The sequence below is a fragment of the Camarhynchus parvulus genome, chromosome 4, assembly GCF_901933205.1.
Source record: "Camarhynchus parvulus chromosome 4, STF_HiC, whole genome shotgun sequence".
NCBI lineage: Eukaryota > Metazoa > Chordata > Aves > Passeriformes > Thraupidae > Camarhynchus > Camarhynchus parvulus.
The window spans coordinates 9,617,628-9,644,732 of NC_044574.1; the positions used below are offsets into that span (position 1 = coordinate 9,617,628).

Genomic DNA, 27,105 nt, shown 5'->3' on the forward strand with positions numbered 1-27,105 from the left:
TATGCACTTAGTTTGTGGGCGTGTTAGATCCTCTGGAAATCCCTTGGGGGCAGGAGCTTGTGTTGAGCAGATGTGATCGCAGGTTTGGATTGGCAGGGCTTGTTTTCATGTTCCCTCCCCTGCTCTGTCTGGCAGCTCCCAGCACGGCCACACACACATGTGTAGACTCAGCCTTGTGGCCAGCCCAGTGTGGAGATGGCTTCCCACAAGGAAGAGTGAGAATAATACTGTGCTCTGGAGAGAGCAGGGTGCACTTAGACTAAATGGAAAGCAAGACTTATGGAGTGCATTTTTCTACATATAAAATACAACTGTTGTAAAAACAAATACCACAGTTCAGCTTTAATGCAAGTGATTATTGTTTCCATTTGACACAGTTGTTTGGCTCCTCTCCTTGGAGAGCTGCTTACCAATTTCTAAGGTTTTGTTGAGATCACTTGGGCTTCACATGGGCAGAAGCTGCTGGCCTGAATCCAGCTGCACGCTGTTCGGGAAATCGCTTTAAAAGCTGGGTTTAGAGTTCTGGCTTTGAATGCTGCATACATGTCATGGTGCTTTGCAATTTTTGATGCCAGAAGCCTCTCAGTGAACTTGAAAGGACTGCACATGCATATTTTGGCAATAAAACAGCGGCAGTTGGGTTTCTAGAAAGAGTTCATTTTACGGCTTGGGTCGGGAATGAAAGTACTTAGTGCAGTGTGAATTATTCAGGATCTGACTCCCAACTGATTTGACACATCTTTGTATCCTTGATGTTCATTATTTTAACTTAAATTTCTGTTTCTGGAATTGTAAGCCCTATGCTGGCAGGGTGTGATTTTTAGAACACAGTGGGGAAAAGTCTCTGGTCACTACTAGTCAAACATAAACAGGAGTACTGGTACTGTATTTTTAGAAGTTTTCTGGGTATTGGTGGTGGTGAGAGTACATCCTGTCTATGGATAGGGTAGCTGTTGCTTGGATAGAGATCTGAATAAAAAACAATAAAGGTGATATTAGAGCCAGTGGAGTTTGTTTTAAAACAACTAATAACAAGATAGATATGTAAAAACACTGGATTTTTTCCTATTAATCTTCAAATGTTTGTCAAATAAAATAATCCCTGCCTAGAGACAGTCTTTAAAATGAACGTTATCCGTCTATGATCTGGAAGCAGGGTTATGTGTCGAACAGAAGCCTTTCATGTTTTACACTGGGACTTGAGTTCAGTAAGTCCACAATGCCCAGAAGCACAATTTTAGTTGTGTTCTTTTGGGTTTAGTAACAATTTAAAATTAGTTTTGTAGAACATTAAAGCCGTGCCCAATGGTGTGCGTGTCTGTCTTTAAGTAATGCTTGGGGATGAACCCTAACAGGTCTTGTGTGCTTGGGACTGGTGCTCTCAAAGCTGTGTGTGTGGAAGAGAGGTGGGAGAGCTGATGTGCCTCTCCTGGGGTTTTGGAGTCATGGCTGAAAACACCCAAAATGTAAATACATCCAGCCTGGCCTCTGCAGGGAAGCCAGCCTTTCTGTACCAGCAGAGGGTGAGTTGTTGTGTCAGTTTATCTGGGCTGTGGTGTGTGAGCTCAACAGCCATTCTGGTTCTTGTCCTCCTGCAATGCAAACAGAACCTCTGGGCCATGGTTGGTGCCTGTCCCTCTGTGTTTTGTGTATGCTGCTTTGTTCTGTTCCATCTTCAACCAAGTAACGTAACCCTCTGCAGACCAGGAAGGTCCTGGTTCAAAAGTAAAGAAGTAGATCTAGTAGAAAGTGTGAATGGCTGAGATTTCTGAAATGTTCAAGTCTGGGCTGCTTCTGATTCTGAAAGTGGCTTCACTAAAATGGCCAATAAACACCGTGTTTACATGGTTTGCAGTGACTAGAGAAACTGGGCCGCTGCTTTTCTCTCCAGATATAATTCTGAAACCCTGCAGAGGAGAGTAAATAACAACTTTTTGCCACTGTCAGGTGGAAACAATGAGAATCTGAGCTGGAAGAGAAATTCTGGGTTTACATGATGTTAATTTATGCAGCCATGTTCAGTTGAGTAATACTTGCCTGACAAGGGAGACAGCACAGTCAGGAAGATGGTTTTCTCATGGGGTTTCATCTGTTACCACGTGGGTGTACCTGACCCTTGAGGTTTACCCAGAAGTAGGAAACTGCATAATTTTTGGGTGTGGAGCACATTCACACTTGCCTATGAAAAAGAAAAACACAGATAAGCTGCTCCTAAAATAGAGTTTGTAGGGGTTTCTTGACATGCTATTTCCTAATATGGAAAGAAGAACGATCTAATGCAGGAAAATGAGTTCTAGTAACACTTTAATTTATAGTTGATATGTTTTAATCTGTAGGTTAAAGTCATCAGGAACATTCTGAGATGGAAAAGAGAATGCTCTTGGCTTTGGGAGCTGTGCAATGGCATGAACTTTGTCTTACTGTCACTTCTGGGACTTCTATGAAGATAGTGTTAATGTCCTTTGTATAGGGCATGTATTTTAAACACTCTCCAGGAATGTTTAGTGTAAGGTAGATAAAAGATGGTGTAGCCACTCTTTTCCTAAAATTTTTCAGCTACCTGAAGGATTTACAAATATCCAGTTAAGCACTATGCAAAATAATGTTTTTGAGTTTGAATAGCCCTGACTGTTAACTGTCCATTTGGAAATAGAACGACAATGCATATGTGAGGGTCACATTTCAAAACTGTTTTTATGTGCAAGTGCAGTATAAAATCTCACATGGAAGGTTAATGTCAAGATTAATACTTAGGTTTGCATTCTTCAAAGATATTTGTTTCCTCCTGCATACAGGCTTTTAAAAACTCTGTCCAATTCTGCTGTGTTAAGAGAATAAATGTTGTCATAATTTCTGTCATTATCTATCTTTCTCTCCCTCCCCCATCAAAACTGGGAAGTGCTATAAAAGGACTGGGGGGTATCACTCAGAAAAACCCAAGTTGAACATGAAGGAGAAAGTAATGAAAAATTCAACATCTCTGCTGCCTTCATCTGCCTGATTCAGGCCTGCTTGAAGTCTCTAGTTTTCATATTAGACTTTATTTATGTGCTTTGATTCACTGTCTTCTGGCTTGAACTACTGGCAACACACCCATCCACAGCATTTGTGTCGCTTATATATCAAACTTGCTGGTTCCAGCATAATGCCTGCACTCTCTAATCATGTAGCAATTTCTGAGTTACTTGGATGCTCTGCCAGAAAAAAATGGCAGAATTCATGCATCTAGTAATGAATATTCAGGTTAGTTCCATCTCAAAAATCTCAACTAACCAGTCTCATAAGAATGCAGAGTTTTACTTGTGAGGGATGTGCTGTAGGATCTCTGAAGTTGTGGGTATATCAGTCATGAATTCATCAAGAAACTTGAATTTCTCCTTTTGGCAGTTTCCAGGTGGTGGCGCATTCTGTTACTCAGCCTCTTCATCCTTCCTTGTGTGCTTTCTTAACACTAATTCTTTATAACTGTATTAACATTTCCTGAAAAATGTAAAGAAATTAATGGATTCTTAAATTTGATGCTAAGGGGTTATTACATAATTTTGAGTACCAGCAAGTGCTGCCAGAGGATACTTAGGATTTATGATGTCCTCGCCTCACAAATCTATCAACAAAATGGAATATTGTGTAAAAAAGGGCAGGTTTAGTCTACCTCTGATTCAAGTAAAAATGGCATCGTGAAGTATACATCTTAAAAAAAAAAAAAAGGTGAGGGTGTAAGTCAAAATCTCTGAAAACTAATTATCACTGTTGATGGATAGGCAAGTAACTTTTATTTTGTTCCAAAACTCTGTATCTCAGAGCAGGAGCAGAGAAAAACACAAGCAGGGTTAATGATTGTGAAGCCTTACCATCACAAAATTAGTTGTCATTTTGTGCAACCTAACTTCACTGACACTGTTGCCTTATGTAAGGAACACACTAATACTTTTTCAGCCTGGAAAACTCATTTGCTTGTGCACTTTTTGTTTGCCCTTGCTTGAATAGGAATATCTTCTCTCCAAATCAGAATGTGTAAGAGCTTAAAAAAGAGCTGTTATTAAGGTATAATAATTTCTGGTGAATGAAGAAATTGAAGTAGAATATTTAAATTTTGCAATTTTTTTTTTGAGAACTCTTCCATAAAACCCACAATCAGAGCAAACTGAAAAGCAAAATCTGACAATTCATGTGCTTGAATTTTAGCATTTCAGTTTGTTAGTAGACCTTCTGGATTAAAAACACCCCAAAAACTTCACTCTTTATTAACTCCAGTAGGTCTAGACTCGGATGTCTTGTGGATAAAACCCCATACAGAATCTTTTCATACTCACCTTTTTTAAACATTCCAGCTTCAGCTTTTTACCAGTAATAATAAATGGAAATTTTTTCATTTAGGTGTGGTCTTTTCCACATTAGAGGAGAGATAAACAAGCTGTGTCTTCGTTCCTGTGTGTCCATAGGCAGTTCAAAGGGATTTTGGGCAAGCCACGTTCACTGTTACTGTCTGTGGGGTTTGTATCCTCAGACTGTAGTGTGGGATTCCCCTTAACAGTCTGATAAATTCTATGGCTGACTTGAACCCTTGGAATACAGAACATCTAAATTTGCTCTAACATTGTCAATACAATTAAATCTAAAATGATCTGATTTGAGGTTTTTGTATCTGATCAGTTTAAAAGTTTATCCCTGGACATCTTCTGTTCCAGAGGGTAGTACCCAAATGACTAAGTCAACAGATTCTTCATTCCAGATTCAGATTTTTTTTCAGTGTTTAACCTAAATTAACATTTAAAAAAACCCAACCAAACTCATAAAATAGCTCTCATGCTTGCACAAAATGAAACTGTAGTTTTACCAAGCCTAAGGCAATATTTTACTATTTGTATGTAACTGAGGGAAAAAGAGTCTAACTACTTTTCTCTCCCCTGTCAATAACTAAAGACACCAAATGTCATCCAGCTGTTCTGGAAGAAGTTACTGTTGCAGAGTAGTTCAAAGGGTTAAATGACATTGTTCTGTTCATTGCCAACAGGCTTCAGAAATCTCATCCCTTGCTGTTCAGCCTCCATGAAAATAACTGGATCCTGGCCAGAATGGGGCCGCTTTGCCTGAGCACTGCTGCATTCAGTTGATCCTTTATGCATTGTGATACTGATATTTTAGGTGTGAATACTTGAAGTTACTGAAATTTCTTGCATTTTTAAAATATCAGAGAAGTATCTATTCCTGCTGAAAAATGAGTTTTAAGTTCTTCTGTCATTTGTAGGAGCTTTTGTTAGTCACAGTGTTTTTTGAAAGGTTTGACAATGGTGAGCATTATAGTTATTTTACATTTTAAACATAAGTTTTTCAGGTTTTTTTGTATTTGTGATAGCATTGGGTATGAGTTTGGGATCTGTTTTTTTCCTAGACACTGATCTAGTATGACCTTGATGAAAAACCCAACAAACATGTAAATAAAATTATATTTTCACATCTTATTTTAAATAAAAGGGACAGGACATTCTAAAAGAAGGGGAGTGCTGTATAGGTAATATCATCAGAAAAATTATAAAACCTTATGGGTAAAGTGAAACAATGCTACTGTGGTCATGTTGCATTTGGAGGGGCTTTTTCATTTTGCTTATTTACCTTGTTACTGAACCTACAGCAGAATGTTTTAGCCAACTTGAAACTGATACTGTGTGCAGTGTTCAAAGGGGCTCTGGAGTCTTCTGCTTTCTGCTAAAGCTGCTTCTGACCTGCCCAGTTCTCATGCAGCACTGCAGCCTCCCCATTGCTGTGGGAAGAGCCTGTGCTGTGTCCTCTTCCTCCTGAGCTGCTGTGTCAGAAGCACCCCCAGGTTTTACCTTGTCCTCACTCACAGGTCCTGGCCTAGTTCTCATTGCTGTCTAAAGCCACAGGTGCAGCCACTGCCCATCTCTCTGAAGCTGCTGTTCTGTGAAACAGCAGTGGATTGTCCTCTGGTAAGTGCAGATGGCTTTCCTTCTGGGGGCTATGTGGACTACTCTTATGGAATTTGGGGATTTTCAGGGCTTTAAGGGTGTTGTTTCCTAAAAAAAATCTGATTTCAAATTATTGTATGTGGAAATTATGGACATTTTCTTACCTGATTAATTACATTGGCCAATTGAACATCTAATTTTGCTGCAGTGCATTGGTGAGTTTCTTTAAGGAACTTATGTGTATATTTGTGTCTTTTTACAAATCCAGTCTTGGAATTAGAAGTCTAGCAGCTTTTATAACTTCAGTTTAAGGCCAGTGTTCATTTTTGGGTCAGACATGCTGATCAAGCTTTAGTTCTTGGATAAAGCTGGGGCCCTGCCCTTGGAAAGCTGGTGATCTGATTTGACCTGGGTTCAAAAATCTCAGGGCAGTGGCTTATTGGTGTGTTTGGTGTGAGGCTTGGGAAGTGCATGTGGGTTCACAGAAACCTAAAAATAAGCAGTATTTGGGTTAAACCTCTTTATTTGTATGGACTAGTGACCCTGATAGCAAAAATAAATGTCCATTTATTTTCTGCTACTGCTGCCACCATCCATGAATTTTAATAGTGTGAAAACATTTCAGTTTTACATTGTCTTGATGCTTTCTGCACAAGTAGAGGATGAAAGTGTAAATTAGTGACTTGACTCACTCTTGTGCAGTTCTGTTCAGTGTGTAGCTGAGTCTCTGTGACAGCAATAGTGAATTTTATTGTCCCAATAAAGCAGGCTGGAAAAATACTCAGCACCAATGTTTTTTGTTCAAAAAATTGTCAATGAGTCTTAGAGTGATGGTGTTTCCAGTGCAACCCTTTTTATTATACAGGCTGTTAAACTTAACATTTAAAAAACATTAACCTGAGCAAGTCAGTTTCCATGGAGTAAACTGCTGAATGCATCAAAGCCAAGAGAGATCTGCTAAGGTATTTTGAAACTTTTGTAGGTTTTGTAGCTGAAATTTCTTGGGTAAGGTATTCCTGAATGATTCAGGAATTTGCATTTTGTGCTACTGAAGATAGTTAAAAAGTAAGAAGAGTTATTCTACCTGTTCTGACAGAAAACTTGTCCTGATAGCAAATCTGATCAGTTTGACCTGAGCGTAGGAGAAGGATTAAGGAGGATTTTTGGTTCTGTCTCTGAGTCTGACATTCAGTCTCCAGCTGTCAGCAGCCTACCAGTGCAGGAAGGTGCTATAAAAAAAAAAAGGTGTTGGAAAACTGGAAATGCATTGGAAGCTGCAAATAACATGAACATATTGTGCCTGTGGAACTTATTTTTCCCAAAGCTGAAGAAGGAAGGACAGGTTCATAGATTTCAGAGCAGATTCTGATCTCAGTGCAGACAGGTAGTAGAAGGAATTCTGGAAGTTGTATTAAAATATGGGTTATAAAAAGGTTTTTAAAGCTAAGTTATTGACTCAGTATTGTGTATATGGGGTTAGGAAATTTCCATCTCTGTTAAAGGGCAAATGTGTCTGTTATTCACTCCCAAGTGCTACATGTCTCCATACTTTTGTTAGCAGGACTGAAAGGCCCTGTCACCTCTGTGACCAGTTCATCTTTCTGGTTCACTGAATATGCCAAGCTACTGATCCTACAAGTTACACTTCTACTCTCCAGACTGTTTTTGTAGCCCTTCTGTGGACTCTGATATTTCATGTCTATTATTGAAGTGGGTGAAATAATATTCTAGTAATGGGGGCTTTTTTAAGTTAGGGAAGGTAATTTTTCTACTTCTGTTTTTCTTTGATTTTGCTGTTACGGTAGAACCCCTGGCCACAGAATAATCTTGGCAATCTGTGTAGTGATCTATGACAGATCCTGAATTCCCTTTTAATTTTGCCTTTTCAGCATTATTTCTGGTGTAATTTTTGTCTCCATTTGTACTCCTTTGCATTAGCTGTGTTAAAAGGCATTTATGATATTACACTATCATTAAGTAAAAACCGCAGAATCCAGAAACTTACTTGAATTGGGACTCAGATTTCTGAAATAAAATTGCAGGCAAATCAGCTTCACTGTTATTTGGCAGTGTAATTATAAGGACTCATTTGGGGGGCTCTTTAAGTGCAGGTTTTAATCTCAGTGTTGGAGTAACATCATGAAATGAATTTATCTGAAAGCCATGAGACTGCTCTGAGCAATAACACTGTAGCCCATGTTTTTCACTGAACTGTAAGGAATTATTGCTGGGGCTAATAGACACCGAGGCAGTGGGAAGAAGTGTCTCTCTTGCCATAAAACCATTGGTGCTCCTCTGACAAGAAACAATAGAAAAATCTATTATGAGCTTGCAGAATCCATACTTGCTCTCTGTGCCTGAAGAAATGCAAAAGACACTGGTGAAATTCCTGTTTTGTCACTTGCATGCAAATTTTGTGATACATTTGTGAAGCTCTAAGAGTTTCAGTAGAAAAGCTTAGGTGTCTGTGGCTTAAGATACTTATTCAGAGAGTTTCTTTGTGTTTTATGAACAGTGTGACATTTTGTTTTCTGTTATCACTTTCCCTAATCTTTCATGAGTTTATGCAATGAACACTTCCAGAAATGCTGTATGAGAAATGTATGGAACTAGTAGATAAGTCTCTGAGTCAAAGAAGTGAAAGAAAGATAATTTTGATGTTGAGTTAATAAGTAGGTTTGAAACTGTTAGTTTTTCACAAAATCTTTTGATGCTAGAAATGGCAGTTCTGATGGTTTTTTTCATAAATTGCTTAGCAGAAAAATTGGAGAAAGAAAGGAGTGGAAAAGATGAAATTAAAAGGCTGGTAAGCAACCAGGTACCTTGTCAATAGGAGATATAAGTTAACAGTTTGAAGAGGATTTTTTAAATCTTTATTTTTTTAATAATGGTTTTGATTTTTAGATTTGGATTCCTTACCATTTTAATTAACTTGGAATGAGCTCTTGGAAATTTGATCTTCCCATCATAAATTAATAAATCATGTTAGGGTTAAACACGAAAGTTGTATCAATGGTGAGCACAGGCTGCAACTGTACTGGCAGTGAGGGGAAGAGCAGCACAGTGTGCTGCCCTGTTCCTCCCTGTGCGTCATTCTCAGCTTCCTGCAGTGTCCAATCTCAGGGATACAATTCTTTTCCAGGTCAGGGAGGAGAGTCGAACGGTTACTGTTTCTAAAAGTTTGATACTTTTGGCCTTTTAAATCCTTTATTTAAAGCAGGGTAATAGCGTCTCTGTATTTTAGCTTTTTAATTGATTTTAATGATTTTCTTCTCTTTTGTTTGCAAGGACTGAATTATCAATTCTGACCCATGTATACTGAAACTTCTGCAGAATTCAGAGAGGTGTCTTTAACAAATATCCCAGCTGAATCTGTCCACCTAAATTCTGGCATAAATCTTAGGTGGGCTTTGGCTAAGTAGAATCATAGAACATAAAACAGCCCCGGTTAAAAGAGATCTCAAAAGGGTCATGTGAGCCAATCTGTTGTGGAAAAGGTAGCCTAGGTGGGATTGTCCAACACACTGCCCTGTTGTGTCTTGAATATCTCCAGTTGATGAAGATTCCACCATTTTCCTGGTGAGAACGTTCTAGTGATTGTTCTCAGTATAAAAATGTCTTTCCTATATCAAGGTGAAACCTTTTCTGGTGCAAGCTACACCTGTTACCCCGTATCCTCTCCATGTGGCTCCTTGTGAAGAGTGAGCCTCCATCCATTTTGTAGCCAGCCTTTAAATTCTGGGAAAGTGTGATGATGCAAGCATTCTCTTCTTCAGGGAGAAGGGGGAGGACCTAAGTCATTTAGGCTTTCCTCATAGAGTAGGATCTACAGTCTTTGATCATCTTCATAGCTTTCTTTTTGACCCTCTCCAGTCCATCTGTTCCTTTTTTTGAACTGTGGAGACTACAGCCGGACACAGGAGTGCTCCAGGTGTGGCCTAAAGAGCTCTTGGGGGTTTGGGATGGTCACATCTCTCATCTCTGCAGCTGGTGCCCCTGTGGGTGCATGGCAGCATCTGATTTGCTGTCATTGCTGCAGAGCTTCACTGCTGAGCCCTGTTCAGCTCTTGTTGTGCACCCCCAGGTCCCCCTCAGCAAAGGATCCCAGCCTGTGCCAGGCTCTTTGGTGTCAGCGCTGCTGCAGGACCTTGCACTTGTCCCTGTGAAACTCCACACTCCTCTTGGCAGCTCCCTGTTCCAGCCTGTCCTGCTCTGTGACATGGCTTTCCCTGCTGGCACGTCCACCTCACCACCCAGTGTGGTGTCACCAGCAGGCCTGGAGACAGTGCTCTCAGACAGACCCCTCATCCAGGTTATTTGTGGTGATGTTGAAAAGTGTGAGTCCCAGCATCATTTTCTGGGGATGCCCCACTTGTGCCAGGCTGTCAGCCTGAGTTAAGCTATTGACTGGCACCTTCTGAGTGCACCCTGTGGGCCGGTTCCTGCCTGGTTTGCCGGCCACCAGCCGCCATCGTGCTGGTTTGTCTGCAAGAACTCTGTGGGAAACAGCAGCAAAGGCTTTCCTGAAGTTTGTTAAACAATATCTGCTGCTCTGCCGGTGTTGACAGAAACTGTTATTTTGTTGCAGGTGATCGGGTTGGTCTGGCATGATTTGCCTGTCCTGAAACTGCTCTTGCTTTTCCCAACCAGCTGTTTCATTTGGCTTTGGTAAAGCTACACAGCAATTACTGTGGTTTACAGCCTGGTGTAGTTATCGTGGAGGTCCTTAAATGTTCTCTTAACACAGCTGCTTAGCCTGGTTTTTTTTGTAACCTTGAGATCACACACTTCCCATTGTGCTTGGCCTCTGATTCCAGTGTTTTAGAGAAGGTGAAAATAGGATTGGTTAGAGTCTGTGGATTTCAAGTAAAATTGGTCATTTTTTGTTTCCTTGTTCTCTAACAGAGTTTGCTTTTTGAACTATTGTTGTAGTTACTAAAGTTACTAAATGATATTACAAATATAAAATACAATACTTTCGGTTATATAAACTTATTGCTGGATTTCTCTAAATTTTGGAGTCCCATATTTAACTTGTATTATCTCTGTTAAAAAGCAGAATGTTGGTGCCTGCATTCAGAATAAGAGAAATAACTGTTCTTATTTGTGAAATAGTCTCTTCCTGTTTGAAAACAAAGAACAGAGGAAATTCTGAAGATGCATAAGATTGGGAACATTTGCTAAAAAATAATATAATTGTTCGTTATACTGAGTATGTTGTCTAGTGAGTAGTACAGTCATTATTTACTTTCTTTGTTCTTTGACTTCCTAAGATAATGCCAACTTTTCCTTTTAAAAGTTCAGTCGGAAACATTTGAAATGGCAAGAACAAATCCAGTGTCATTGGTGCCAAAATGCTGTCACTGAATGTTATGGAAATTGTAGTGCAAATCATAAGTAATTTCTCTATTATAAAATTATATTAATTTTTTAAGGAGAAAGTTTGGCAAATATTATTCTGAAGTAAAGGAAATCAGAAAAAATACAAAATGTATTAGAATATTGAGTGAAGTGCTAGCAGTGCAATCTTATAAGGTTTTTTTGCATTCACCAAGTAATAATGAAACCTTTTTTTCTGTAGATAGATGTTCTGCTTCCATGCTTCCTTGGTCATATTCCCACCAACTTAAATTTCACTGTAATTCTATTTGCAGTGGCTCATTTATCTGTAGGGCTTCTTCTGCCCCACCCCAGTGCTGCCTGACCCATTCCCTTCCTCTTCCTCCCTTTTGTCACCTCACGACTTCCCATTGAGTAATTTCAGCTCTGCAGCTTTCTGCACTCCCCCAACTTTTCCTGGGCTATAAAATGACTCTTATGCTTCTTTTTGTCCGTCCTATTGTGTTTGCATCCAAACAGAGCTTGCTTCCCTCCCCCTACCTGCACGCTGCCTGACCTGTCACTGGCACGAGATTTTTAGGTAGCTTTTACTCCTCAAAGATTACTGATTGCAAAATAGGAAAGAAAATGAGTTGTTTTGCTACCCCCTTGTCCCTTCCCCAGCAACTTCTTGTCTCATTTGTTTTCATCTCTGTTAGACACAGTGGCATAGTTCTGGTGTCATTTTTGGAAGGAACTGTCAGAAAAAAATGGATACAAACCAAATTACAGTATCATTGTCAGGATAGGTCTCAAAAGCAACATATTCTTGATCTGAGTGCCCTTGATTTTTGTTGCTGCTGACTGGAATGAATGAGCAGTTGAGAAGTTGCTGCTCATTTAATTTGCAGGTTTGGCGCAAGGTCCCATACAGGTATTCTGCCTGTGTGTTGTTTTGTACAAACAAACTGTAAGCTACCAGGAAGAGAGCAGGTTTGGGATTTTTGGTTTTGTTTGTTTTACGTTTTTTTTTCCTCTCTGAAATAACTTGGTTTTGTAAGGTTTTGGTCAGATAACTCTCCTAACTAAAAACAAACCCTATTGCACATGCTGTCTTGTGAACTGGCAGTGTATTTTGAATTTTTTAGAAGTTTTTTATCTTTCCATGTCACCTGTCACAACCTTCTTCCTGCTTCTCAGAGTGTATTTTTATTTTGATTTGGCCTCAGCAGACTTAAAGCTGTGTTGGTGTGGAGAACTGTCCTTTGGTGGCAGGGAGCCTTTAGCTCAAATTCCACTGACTGCAGCCCTAGTCAAAAACAATTTCCTCAGGGTGTGGAGCAGCAAAAAAAAATCTATTCCAACTTATTACAAAACAAAACCAACCTTTAAATGATGGCAAAACTTTTTTTTTTCCAGTAAGTGTAGCTAGCTGGTCCTTGCTAGTGTACATATTGTGAGGCATTTCAAATCCTCCCAGTGTTCACACAATATTGTTATGATGGTTTGGTTGGAGACACTGGGCCTATAAGCTGTCAAATATGTAAATACTTACATCTGTCCCAAAATCCATGTATCAAAATGAGTTTAATATTAAAGTTTCAAGTAAGTATTTATCTGCAATAAGGTCACAATCCAAATCAATTTTAGAGGTTTTAATTACATAATTTTTCAGATTTAAGTGTGAAGTTTTTATGAACCCTTAACTTGTTGTCAATTTTTATTGAATATTATTCAGTCTTACCTGTTTAGATTTCTTTGACTATATGTGCATTATCTGAGTACTGAGGAATTCAAGTTGCTTCAAAAAAATTAAGATTTTTCTTCTTTGTGGATGTTAATGTGAAAAATTTTATCGTCTTTCTGTTCTAAAACTTTCTTCTTCTGTTTAAACTAAATTCTGTAGCATAACCCTTAACATTCCTCTTAGGTGAGTCCTTTAGTGAAACTGTTGGGTTAGAAAAGAAGAAGGGGAGGAAGCGGATTTTGAATAATAAAAATAAGCTGAAATACTAATACCAATTTCAGAATGTTTTCATAAACATTCTGAATGTTTTGTAAATATTCTGAATTGTGAACATTCTGAAACCAGGTTTATAAAATTTATAGCTCATTTACAGCTACTGAGCGCTGTACCTGTAAATGAAATTTACACGTATGTGCTCAGTACCTGTGGATGAGCTGTGAATTTTATAAACCTGCTTTCCTAAAAGTCATTCACCACCAGCCTGTTTATAGCAGCTGCTCACACATCCTCACCCCCTGTGATAAATACGTTGTGCTGTGAGTTGGCTGCTGGCTCTCGTTTGGTGTGCTGGACCATGGACCACCACGGTGTTTGTGTGTACATAGGAATTAAAAAAATGGATGTAATTGTTTGTTACTCGAAGGTGCTGTTTGGATTTTATCACAGCTGTTAATTTTCCTTTTCTCCCCATAGTAATAGGTGCTGTTCCTGCTGTTCCTGTCTGTCTGTGTTTGACAATAACTGCTTGTGGCAGAAAGTTTTCTGTGCACTTACATTTTCCAGCCGTGGCTTTTTCAGTTAAGGGTGTGGCTTTTTCTGACACAGTTGTGTTAGAACAGGCTCTCTCATAGAACAGTTATCATGGCAGAAAGTCCTCTGGCATTGCAGCTTATCTTACTGGGGGGCTGTAGTGCACTACATCAGAAAGAAACTGTACTGAAGTGTTGTGGGTGTGAAGACAGTCTTAATTTCTTTCTAATATGTGTTTTTACTGCCTGGCAGACTGTTGTGATTTGCAGTGTGACCTTCCAGTTTATAGAATCACTGGGCATTTCCCATGGTGTGTTCAGATTCCTTTTATTTATTTATTGGTATTCATATTACTGAAACTCTTACTGGAGAGTTCATCATGCCTTACTCCCAAAGGGTTTTTCAAGGAAACTCATAAATAAATTTCAGTGGCTTTGCAAAGTGTTGTCAAGCATGTCTGCTTTCAGTTTGAAAGTTGATCCCTTTAACATCAGTAGCTGACAGCTATTAAAACAATTACTATTACAGTTTTGTTAAAACAATTAATAATTGGACCTTGCAGGCAAGATTACATTAATTTTGGGTATCTGCAAAACTGAGCTGAGAAAAGATATTTGACCTTAGATATCAAATCATCACTGAATGTTAATCATTGATTTTCATGTGAAATTATTGCCACTACATAGTGATGAAGTAATAGCTTCCTAAGACCTTCTTGAGTGCCATTGTGTACTTGGATGGAGGAGTAATGCAACTTTGGCAAGACACTGTGATCCCACGTTCATGTTGCTCTTGTGGGCTGTTAGGGACCAGCCTCTCGCCAGTGTGAGTAGGAAACTGGAGTAATTATGTGTGTCATTCATTTAGAAGTAGGTTTTAGTGCTCTGAAAGTAAGATGGAATTAATGTAAATAATTAAATGCAAAATTACATTTGCAGATGTGTGTACAGTTTAATTTAAATAAGATTGTGCATGCACAAACAACATGACACTTAAACCTATCCTGAACATCAAATGCCTCAGCCAGCAGGAGCAAGCTGTTCTCTGCTGGTGGTAAGCTCAGACTCCCTTGTTTTCCTATGCTTTGCTTTTCAGTAAAGACACATTTGTGGCTGTGCTCAGCAGAGTGCAGTACAAAGTGAACTGTTGAGTCGTTCTGGTTGTCTTCACTTGCCATTGTGCTGTTATAAACTCCCTGATTTTTTTTGATAAGCAGAGTCTGGTGAAGCTCAGACTTTGCTTGGGCTAAGTAAGCTGTTACTGCAAGAGAGTAATGCACATTTGGGTCTGCAAATTGTTTTTTTTCAACAAAGCCCTGGCTGTGGAGGCAGTAGTATGCCTGATAGAGCTCAGGAGGTTGGAAAAAGTGTTAGTAGGCCTTCAAAAGCATTTTCAAGGAAGATAGAGGCCAATGGTGCAGGCTGGAGGTTGTGAGGAGAAGGAGAACTCAGAAAGAGTGTATTAGGCATCTGAAGCTGCCAAAGGAGAGGTGTCTACTTTGCTGTAACTTGCTTAAAATTTCCTAGGTCTAATACCTTAAAAGGTTTCCCCTGTGGATAAAAGCATTATTTCTGTGCTGTACCCTGTATTTCTCCATGGGTGAAGGAAAGTGAGCAATTTAGATAATAAAGATGTGCCTATGAGCTTTAGAGAAGAAAACAATCAACCATGATGTTTAAAGTCTAAACTTGAAAATGAAATATTTAAACACTGCAGAGGTGTCTTTTGTGTGTTTATTTAGTAACTCAGTGGGTGGAAATCATTGAGTGTTCAAGTGCTAACATAGATTTTCATAGTAATATCCTGTTCTGCAGAGTCAAGTAAAATACTTTATTTTGGTCATTGTGTTCAGCTTTCTCAGTTCACTGTTTTTTTTTCATTCGGATACAAGAAATAAGTTGAATTTTGAAACTTCTTTCCTGATGTAAGAATTAAAGAGGATGAAATCTGCTGATTCTGGAGTCTTGAAGTAGATAATTTTCTTCATCTCAATGATTTTGTTTACCATAATCTGCATTTCAAAATTTATGTAAACATGTCTTTGCTGTGTGCATCCACGTCTGAAGTGGTTTTAGCTAATAAGCATGCAAAAAAATTACTAAGCAAATTAGAAGCAGTGTAAGTTAAGTCCCTAACAAAAATCTAAAAATGGCAAAAGAATAGAGACATATGTAAAACCTTACTAATTTTAGATGTAGCTGATGAATCTACATCTAAAATTACATCACTTACATGAAGATATACACAGTCTTTTCTACTTAGTTGTAATTTGATGTATCAGATGACCAAGAATTGGAGGCTTGAATCTCAAAGTGTTGTGAGGGTGGCTTTATTGAACTGTCTTTTTTGTCAGTGGAAGGCTTCAAAATTATTCTGAGAAGCGTTTTGGAATGAGGGTTGTAATACTGTGCCCAGAAAAGTGGGATAATGTTACACCCAGGAATTGCTGTGAGTGGAAGGAGGAGGTGTGTGAGCAATGCAGGCTGAGCCTTCAGCCTTTCTGCCAGATGCAGGCACTTGCTGACTGTGACCTGTACAACTGAAAGGGACCCTGGCCAGGGGTGGGGGCTCTGTGTGTCTCTGCTTTCCAGACTTCAAAAACCACATGCTAATGTAGTGATGTGCATGTTATTGAATGGACTAAAATAAATGTAAAAAGAATACTTTGGGTTGCAAAGTTGAGATTTCTGAGTTCGTATCCAGAAATGTGTTGGCAGTCCAAGTATGTTTTGGTAGAGCTGATTCTTCTTATTAATGAACATGTGTAATATACTGACTGCAGTGATGATTTAATTTCTGATTTATGCAATATTCTTTTTCTTATATCTGCTTTAACTTTTTAAGAAAAAAATAAAAGGCAAAAACCCCAAACTGATGAGTTTAGACCTCATGTCTGGAACTTCTGTCATTGTCCCTGTGAAGATTTGAAGGACTTCCATGGTTCTAAAAACCAGTCTGACCAGACACAGCTTAAGGAGTTTTGTTTTTCTCAGTTTAAATGGGAGCTCTCATATAAATTTTGTTCTGAATGAATTTATATATCATATTGGACTTTTCATACATGTTAGCCTACTTTTCTGATTTTATATATTAAAACACTCTTTCCTACTCTAGAATATTGCTATCCAGTTGCACAAACATGATTTCTCATTTAAGAAGACATGCTAATTTTAGATGGATTTGAACTATTACTTTGAAGGTAGAAACACATACAAATTTGGTAATTATTTCCTTGCTTTATTTATTTATTCCTCTTCTCTGTCTTTTTTCATAGGTTCCTTAAAATTGTGCTATGAATGGTGATTCTGGCGTGGGGGTGGTGACTTCACCACCTCCAACAACAGCCCCTCATAAGGAGAGGTATTTTGATCGAGTTGATGAAAATAACCCAGAATATTTGAGAGAGAGAAATATGGCACCTGACCTTCGCCAGGATTTTAACATGATGGAACAGAAGAAGAGAGTCTCCATGATTCTTCAGAGCCCAGTAAGAAAAGAAATGCTTCATCTTTGAAGTGACAAATTTAATATCTTTTTTTTCACTATCAGTACAAAATTGGGGAATTTTGTGTTATCTTACATCCATTTGTTGTTTTTTCTTATTGGCCATTCCTGATTTTTTCCCTCATTCTATCTGTTTGAATTTTTATGATCTACTTACAAAGCATCTCTTCAGTCTGGCTTTCAGAATCCTCTGTATAATCATCAACATTTTTTCGTATTTTCCTTTCAATCCGTGTAAAACATTTTTTCGCTGGTTTCGTTTATTTGTTTCAATGTAACTCTCTCAAGAGTAGCTTATACAAGGCAGGTCTGTCCTGTACTCAGTTTTCCTTTGGGATTTGGACATATGAAATATTTTAATCATCTCTTTCTGAAAAGGTGCACAGTAATGAAGTTTGAATGATTGACATTTAATATTGAAGATGTTCCCCTGGGGAGATAGTACACAAAAACTTTCCCTCATGACATTTGTTCCTTTTATAATAAGTAGTGAGTGAGTGAGTGAGTGAGTGACTTTAGATACAAAACATTACACGACGTAACTTCACTTGGAATAGGGATGTGGTGGTACTTTCACAATTTTCCTATTAAGTCAACCCATTTGATTTATGAAAATACCAATAAATTGCTTAATAAAAAAGTAATGACCTAATCACTGCAGTACTTCTCTTTCAGTGCAAATTCCAGCGTTCTTGTCAAAAGCAGGAGCTAACAGCAATAATAAAAACTCTGGTTTTCTTCCTTCCAAGTTAAAATATATTTTTAAAAGCAAACAAAAGAATCCCAGGAAAATGTAAACAACCCCTGATCTAAACAGGTTTTAAAAATTTAATGTTCATTGTTTTCTGTGTTCCTGGATGCCTTCTTGGCTCTCAGTTCCCTGTGAGCCACAGTGACAAATTCTCTTTTCTGGTTCTGCTACTTTTCCTTTCACATTTTTATGTTAAAGTCAATTGTACATTCTCCTCCTTCCAGAAATTCATACTAGCAAGGCTCAAAGACTTTGAAAAGAGAATGCTGGAATTTCCATAAAAATTCCCCAAGTGACTCAGATCACTGGAGCTCCAGAGAGAATTTTTTGGAGTTGCAATGTGCACCCAGTAGTTCTCTGCCTTGAGGTGTTTTTCAGAAGAGGTGTAGGATGGTTCCATCAGGTGCTAAACAGAAGCTGTGTATGAAAGGCTGAAGTTCATTTAAACATGCATTACAACATGCAGTGTCTTCTTACTAGGCCTTCTGTGAAGAATTGGAATCCATGATCCAGGAACAGTTCAAGAAGGGGAAGAACCCCACAGGTTTATTGGCTTTGCAGCAGATTGCAGATTTCATGACAACGCACGTTCCAAATGTCTACCCTGCAGCACCTCAAGGTGGAATGGCTGCGTTAAACATGAGTGAGTGCACCTTCAGTGATCAGAGCTGAATTCCCTTTTTTCTTTTCTTGTAAGACTTAAAATGAAGACAATGTGAATATAATAGAATACTGTGAAGTTTAAATGCTATCCTGTTCTGCTCACATGAACACTGAACACTTGAAATGAGTTGATTAGTTTCTAAGTGCCACAGTGGTATGCAATGTGATTATGCATATAGTTTATATCAAAAGTTATTTCAAGGATGGAATCTAAATTGAAAAATAAGCCTGATAAGTCAGCGCTATTAAAAAATTTTAATATTTAAATAGTGCTAATTACTACATGGTTTGTCTTCTGGAAAATCAAATACTTATTAGTAGTCTGGTAACAGTAAAGGGCTTTAGAAACGAATTATTTTTGCCATTGAAATACTGTTTGCAGCTTTCTCCTGTGAAGTGAAGCTTTAGACAAACATCAGCCAGCAAAACAAAGCAGGAAAAAAACAGAACATGCTTATGCATGTAGACACAGGTTTTGTGTTAAGATAAAATAAATCCTTGCCTGTGCTCCAAAAGAAATCTTTAGTTCTGTCTGTAGCATGGGCTGGTTTTGGTTTTTCACAGTTACTTTTAACCACATTTCTAATTGCACTGTAAGTAGAATTACAGTATTTGTATTCTTTTACTATAACCTTCCTCTCTCTAGCTTGTACTTAATTTTTCTTAATAATAAATGAACCTGTGTGCATCTTTGTAGATATGTAATTCTTCTTTTTGGGAATACATGTATAACAAAAAGTGGAATATTTGGGACTGCATTTTTCTTTTAACAATTAAGCTGTATTTTACAAACAATCGTTAGTTTGAGAGAGGAAAAAAATATTTTGCTAAGGAATGCACTGTCACGGTACCACTAATTTATAGTAGGGAAGGAAATGAATGCTGAGTCTACCAAAGCTGAATAACTTTGTTCAAGATTGTCATTATATTTGTGTAACATAAATGATTTCATTATAGGAATGAAAATTTGGTGTCTATTTCTTAACACGCTCATGTAAACCAGTAAGAACAACTGATAAGATAGTGGCGCATGTTGCCAGGTTTGAACTGATACTGAACTCAACCTGCCTTGGGCTTTTTGTACCCCTTCTCCTCTTCAGGTCTTGGCATGGTAACACCAGTAAATGATCTGAGAGGATCTGATTCCATTGCTTATGAAAAAGGGGAGAAGTTGTTACGATGCAAATTGGCAGCTTTCTACAGATTAGCAGATCTCTTTGGCTGGTCTCAGCTTATTTACAATCATATAACAGTGAGTATTGAATCAACAGATAACTGAACCAATTGTTTTAACATACAAGAGAATTGCTTCCCTCCCCTATCTGTCATTTGCTCTTTGTGTGTGAGAAGAGCAAAGTGGTATTGAAAGCAGTATAATAGTGAAGAGATTTGTCATTGCATTTCAGCTTGGATGTCAGCTACCACAGTCTGAATAGAGTCCTGAGAGAGTGTACATGAGAATTCTTAGGATGAAATAAAGATTGCTGAAAGACTCAGTCTTTTAGTGTCTCAAATGCTTTGACTAATTGTATTTGTTATTCTACAAGGTCAGTTCTTGGTTTTCTTGCTTTTTTTTGCTAAGTACTAAAATATCTTCTTAGTCATTCAGCTGAATTTTATAATTCAGGTACCAGCCTTTCTGAAAGAGAAGCCATAGTATTTCTGAACATGAGTGAGCTTCTCTGCTTAATGCAGCATGCCAACAATTTTCCTTGTGACTGAGTAATCATTGGCATCCATAAAAATAATGACAAGGAGGTCAAATCAAGGAGGTTTTATGTGCCAGAAGAATGGTCAGCATGAGTCTCATGAGTAACGTCACAGCTGTGGTGTGCAGCCCTGTCGATTGTTGTCCTAACAGAGCTGAATTGTTTTTTATTCTACATAGTAGAGGTTGTCCTTTATGTATTTTCTGTTCTTCTAATTACAGTTGGAATGAAATATGGTAATATTATTTTTAATGCTTTATGAGAATTCAAGGCATATTATTCGTGAACAGATGAAGATGATAAATGATATGTGTAGGCATAGGATCAAGCCAGTATTGGTTAGATCGTTCAGTTCCTGTTGTAAGGGAGCATATCCAACATAATGGTTCTTGTAAACAGCTCTCTGCCACCCCCAGATTTTTCATACATGACAGGAGAAGTGGTTTTGTAAAAGGGATATTAATGCACTGAAAAGCAAACAAGTTTGGAGATGACTTTCTAGTGTAAAGTTCAGCCCTGGGAATGTTTGTACATTTAGGTAAAAGATAAATGTATTGAAGAGCAGCATGTCAGGGGACGGGGTTGAGGCAAGGGGGCAGGTAATTGGGGTGGAATGCCTCAAGTTTGCTTTCTTTGGGGAGGAGTACAAGGGAGATACCAGTAGAGGAGGTATCAGTTGTGGTGGAAGACAATCAAAGCACTTGGAAAATGAGATTCTGCAAGTGTTTTAGTCATTTCTGAATGACAGAGGTACTGGAAAGCTCTTGGCTTGTCAGTAGCAGTCCCAAGTCAAAGTTCCTCCTGTCTTTTATAAGCTCCTCCAGTGAACAGCATTCTGAAAGCTGACTGAAAGATATAAATTGCCTTCAGAAGCTGATGCAGAACAAGGTTGTTATGTTTATTAAGTAGTACTAAGATGCCCCTTTGGAATGTGGTGAATGCTACCACTTCCTGCAGTGCTGGTGTTTGACTCCAGGTTTTCACTTTTTTTGTGAGTGGATGCTGTAATTACTGGGTGATTGCATTCAAGTTAAAAGCTTGTGCCAGTGCATTTGTGAAGTAAGAGAAAAGGTACAAACAACAGCCTTCTGTGATGGCCATAAGCCTGTGGGTTAGAGGAGAATGGGTTACACTCCCATACCCTCACAATTTCCATCTGGGCATATCAGGGAGTTGGGTGGAGTATAGTTGCCTTTTTTTGGATCCTTATCAATCACTGACAGCTACTGTATGTGGAATTGCTCAGACTGGTGCAGTCCTGATGCAGAAGAAGAATTACAGAGCATCAAGAGCTTTCATGCCAAGTATAATAATGTTGAGTATACTTGAGTTCCTCCAGGGTTTTCATGTCAAGTGCAATAATGTAGAGTAAACTTGGTTGTCTCCAGGGTCAGGCAGAATTTGAGATTGCAGGTTTACAGAAGGTAGACATCATTCATCAGGTCTTGGTTTGTTTTGGGGGCATGAGCTGTTAATTGGATCTAATCCCAAAGCAAAGTAGTATGTGAGTCTTGCTGCTTGTTTGTCTTTGATTTGAGCTTTCTTATTAGCTTTTGGGATATTTTGAATAATACTTGTTCTTTGTCTTGCATAAATGAGTAAGAGATTTTTCTTGATCATTTGCATTTCCGTAGTGGAGAACTACTTTGGTGATTCATAGAAGTACAGATTAACTTCAACTGACTGCTTCAGTTTAAGATTCTTATGCTGTAGCATGTTCCCAGCTGGTTTTAAAGGAAACCAGATCTGTGCTAGAAGCTTTTGCATGACTGCACAACTACTTATTAGAATTTTTTTTTCCCTGCAGTAGAACTATAGCAAAGTATATGTGTATTTAATGTTGCAAGTAGTAGAAGACATGAGGCAGAAACAGCATAAAAGTAGCTACATCTTAGGGAAATTCAAAACTCATAAATATCTTTGAATTAAAAAAACCCAAACAACAACCAAACAAAAAACCCAAACCCACAACACAAACTACCCAAATGCTGGGTAGATTCATAGCAAAGTAGGGAGTTGTGTCATGTGTCCTGTGAAACTTAAGAAGCCTATTAATTCACCATCAAAAGACACCTAAATTACCTAGATGTCCTGTACTTTTCATTGTACAGACTTTTAAGAGCTACATTCCAAGCTGTGAATACTTTGAAGGCAAAATTATTTTTGTATTATAAACTCCTGATTGTGTGAATGAGATGAGAGAGAAAAAACAGAAGTGAAGGTCAGGATGCTTGGTAGAAAATTTGCAAGTGTGCAAGCAAGCAGCTGTACTGCTCACAGATGTCTCACAGGAACCAGCATCAGTGACAAAACCCTTCTCAGCATCAAGATTAGATCTTTAGATGTTTCAGTGGGCCAATTCTTGTGTTTTCTCACAGCCTTTTACTTTATACCTTATGTCTTACTGGGGTAGAAATACAGTTGGAGTATAAACTCATTCAACTGAAAGAAGGAACTTTTTTTTCCCATTTCTCTCAGTGTTGTTCATTTTATCCATAGTGGGTGAGCTGTCATTATAACGGAATGTAAGGATTTACTAAATTCCACCAATCTGAAGGATGCTGGCATGCTGCTGCCAGCTGGTTTTGTTCAACATTAGCGTTGATTATCTGTTGTAGCATACATGAATGTCATAATGTGTGTTATAGGTATACTTTCCCATTCTATAATCGGGATGTAAAAGTACCTTTAATGGTTTGGGGTCTTCTTGTATGCTTTAATAAAATCTTAGTAACTCTTACTCTTGTTTTATCCTTAGGCCAGAGTCAACTCTGAGCAAGAGCATTTCCTTATTGTACCTTTTGGACTCCTCTATAGTGAAGTCACTGCATCTAGTCTGGTAAGCAATTGTTAATTTTCATAGGTGTAAAATATTCAGATATATATATATGTGAATATATATGTCACTTCAAATTGTATCCTAGAGAATATTTTATTCTTGTGTAATATGTTTAGAGCAGTGTTATTGAACATGGCTGGTTTTGGTGCTGCTGAGGTATCCAAGAGATTTGTTTGCCCATGTTCGCCACCAGGTGTCCTCCAGTTGATCTACCTGTAAAAGAGGTGTTAGGTCATTTGGAAAGTGAATCACCTCATGCCCTTTAAAGCTGCTGGCTGTTGAGTCCAGCTTGAGGAAAACTTTAGGCATTTCAGATAGAAATGATGACAACTGGTTTTAGAGTCTCAGTGGTAAATGCTGAATTCAATCAGTATTTTTTGAGTTTTGATTATAAAAATAATCCTTTTCATTCCCAGGTTAAAATCAATATTCAGGGAGATGTGGTTGATCGTGGAAGCACTAACCTGGGAGTAAACCAAGCTGGTTTTACGTTGCACTCGGCAATTTATGCAGCTCGACCTGATGTGAAATGCATTGTCCACATCCACACACCCGCAGGAGCAGCGGTAAGCTCGCTTCCAGCTTTGTCCTTGTCCTGTTCCCCCACCCCTCCCAAAAGGAAAATAGGTGGGTCCCTCAATCACAAGTTTGCTTCCTATTTGGAGGGCAGAGAGCCTTTTAGTCTGTCTTCAATTATGGTTCTCTTTAATCAGAGCTCATCCTTACTGGGTTGTTACCTGAATGGTCAGACAGTAAATTGATTCTATTGCTGGAAAATATGTATGTCATATATGTGTGTCCTTTCCCACAAAAGGCCAGATCTTTTGACAGGGGATCATAAAACCTTTAATATATTTTGTTGTTTTAGTAAAGCACAGTTTGTCAAGGTTTTCTCAAATATTTGAAACTTTCCAGTATTTCTGTTTGGAGAAAGTGATTACAAGTCAGTTCTGCCTCTTTGGAATGTTTTGAGAGAGTGACTTTCAGTGTTCACATTCTGATGATTTTTTTGAATTAATTGATTAACCAGATTAATACAAGCGTTTTAAGGATAAATTTCTTATCCTTATGAAATTCCTAATATTGTGAATTACAGAGTAGCCTTTTAAACAATATTTTTTAAGTTTATCTGCAGTGCTGCAGAATTATCTGTATCGCCAAAGTTTCTCTTTTGGCATGGGGGCAGGAGGGGGAAATAACTGAGTGGAGTGGAAAGAATGAAGGATGCAGTCGATTTTGGGGTTTGGTGGTTTTCTTAGGATTTTGTCCTGAGTCTTTTTATACTAGTCTTGCTGTTGTATAAAAACAGCCATATTGAGACAAACCCAAGATCAATGTGACTTTTGTATCTACTCCAAAAGTTATCAAAAACAGAGGCTTTAAGGATGAAGTATAAGACCACTGTATATGTACCTGTAGAGATAGATTCAATTAATACATAAAAATATATTCTTATTTTAATTCTCATCAATTTTTCTGTTGCAAGATTTAAATTGGTTGTTTTAATATTTCTCAGGTTTCTGCAATGAAGTGTGGTCTCTTGCCAATTTCACCTGAAGCACTTTCTCTAGGGGAAGTAGCTTATCATGACTACCATGGTATTTTAGTGGATGATGAAGAAAAGGTGGTTATTCAGAAAAATTTGGGTCCTAAAAGCAAGGTCAGTATTTACATCTAGAATTAAAGAAAAAAGGGGGAGGGGGGCAGTATATTTGTATGACTGGTATGTTCTTTAATCAATAGCAACAATTGCCATACTGCTGTTAACTTTCTTTTAATGTTTCTCTAGGTCCTTATTCTCAGAAACCATGGCTTAGTATCAGTTGGAGAGACTGTTGAGGAGGCTTTCTACTATATTCATAACCTAGTGCTTGCCTGTGAGATACAAGTAAGAGCTTTCATATGTTATAGTAATACAGCTTGCTGTATTGACCTCCAAACAGATTGCATACTTTACTGGTTCAGCTCTTGGGTCTAAACTAACACAGCAATGTGTGATGTCACTATATTGTGGGGGACATCCAAAACTTTGGTTTCACTGATAATATTCCAGTACTCTATTGAAACCATCAATTTCCTGGCCATTAAAACAGATACTTTCAAAGACTTAAGACAACTTTTATACAAGCATATTAATTTATTTAGTTTTAAAATGAAGTATTATTTAGTATTTATTTGGTTTTGAAATGAAGATTTCTTCTGGGTTTATACCAAGTTTTTAGAGGGTTTTTTGGTAGTTTTCACCCCATTCACCACAAGAAACTTAAAGATGACTCTGTTGTATTTCAGGTCCGTACCCTGGCCAGTGCAGGTGGCCCTGACAACTTAGTGCTTCTTGATCCTGGCAAGTACAAAGCCAAGTCTCGGTCCCCTGAGTCTCCAGCAGGTGAGGGGACTGTGTCCCATCCCAAATGGCAGATTGGTGAGCAGGAGTTCGAAGCTCTTATGAGAATGCTGGATAATCTGGTAAGACAGGCCTTTTTGTCTGATTTTCATATGATAATGTATAAAATGCATTTTTTAAAGCTGCATGTAGTTGGGATAGTTTATACAGCCTGCAGCCTGTTCTTTCCCAAGGACATGGAGACAGCATGAAAAGTATCAGGTGTCCTTTGTACAGATTGTACAGATAGCAGATTTACTTCTTATTCATAATCTGATTGTTATTGGTGAGATCAGAGTTGATCTTTTGGGATTTGGCACTTCCAAATCAGAGTACTGTGATGCTTGCACTCAATCTGTATTTTCTCCTCTTTCCATCCCCACACAAAATGTGTAAAACTATTAATGTCTTATTAGGTGTGAGGTCCAGCATAATTTGACTAAGATTCTACTAGAAGTAGAAGTGTTTAAAAGTACTTAGAAGAGTTTAAATTTAAATAAAGAAAAGCCTTCAGAAAAATGGTTTCAGTAAGAACCCATCTGTAATGAATGACCAGATACTATCCAGCTTCAATGGGAAAGATGTGGCTGGGGACAGCAGACTTGTATCTGACTGGTACCTTTGGCAGGTCCAGTTGGATTTCAGTTTCTCTAGGAAATACCAGTTTTATGTTTCTTACTGCACATAGAAAACAGCATCATAAAAGAAATGGCATTGTACTCAGTAGGAATGTAGGAATAGAAAGGAGCTTTCAGTCATATAATACAGACTCTTAATATTATGATTAGCCACATATTTTATTGGGTAGTTAATTATATTAGGTGGGATATAATTGCTCAAGATTTGTTTTGATCATTAAAAGTTGGAGCAGAACCCAAGACCTAAGCAGTGCTTAATGCATGAAAACTATAAAAAGCTAAGTCTGCATAGTTGAGGCTGATGTTTCTTTACAGCTGGCTTGATAGAGAATTTGAGTGCTTTGGGAACTAAGCTATTCACACGTTTCCTTTGAGGCATTTTGAAAATATTTTTGCTAGTGGAAACTTCTTAAAGAAACTGTTAAGTGTCCTTCTTGTATGTTAAATGCTGAGCATAACATGAAAGAAAGCATAGGCAGACATGACTAGTGTGAATAGGGAAGGTTAAAGGTGGAACAAAATACAGTTCAGAGGAAGTGGGAGAGTGAAACAACATAAGGTTAGGGAGAGGAATTAATAATGACGTTAAAGTAGCATTCTTGAAGTATTCCCGTGTATACTGTATGTTGATTTCTAGATGTAAAAACACAGTAAAGATCTTTTTATCTACCCTATCATAGGATATCTTTATGTCCTTGATTTAGAATTGTGAGAAACAGTCAATACCTTTGATTACAGTTTTTTAAAAAGTGTAAATGAGTAGCTGGAATGTAGTACAAAGGAAAGTCATGATTCTGCATTTGGACTTAAATCCAACTCCAGAGACTTGAACAATTACTTGAAAATTCTATGAAAAACAGCAAGAAGCACTAATG

At 38.1% G+C, this 27,105-nt stretch overlaps 1 protein-coding gene across 6 annotated transcripts in view; it reads left to right on the plus strand.

Moving 5' to 3' along the window:
• Positions 1-27,105, plus strand: part of ADD1 (adducin 1) — a 62,624-nt gene that overhangs the window by 14,056 nt on the left and 21,463 nt on the right. For all 6 annotated transcript variants that reach the window (XM_030946787.1, XM_030946790.1, XM_030946791.1 and 3 more), the window contains exons 2-9: positions 17,018-17,230; positions 18,479-18,641; positions 19,762-19,913; positions 23,129-23,209; positions 23,626-23,775; positions 24,726-24,869; positions 24,999-25,097; positions 25,499-25,675. In XM_030946787.1, coding sequence (XP_030802647.1) covers positions 17,036-17,230; positions 18,479-18,641; positions 19,762-19,913; positions 23,129-23,209; positions 23,626-23,775; positions 24,726-24,869; positions 24,999-25,097; positions 25,499-25,675 — 1,161 coding nt within the window. In that variant the 5' untranslated portion in view covers positions 17,018-17,035. The remainder of the gene's footprint in view (positions 1-17,017; positions 17,231-18,478; positions 18,642-19,761; positions 19,914-23,128; positions 23,210-23,625; positions 23,776-24,725; positions 24,870-24,998; positions 25,098-25,498; positions 25,676-27,105) is intronic.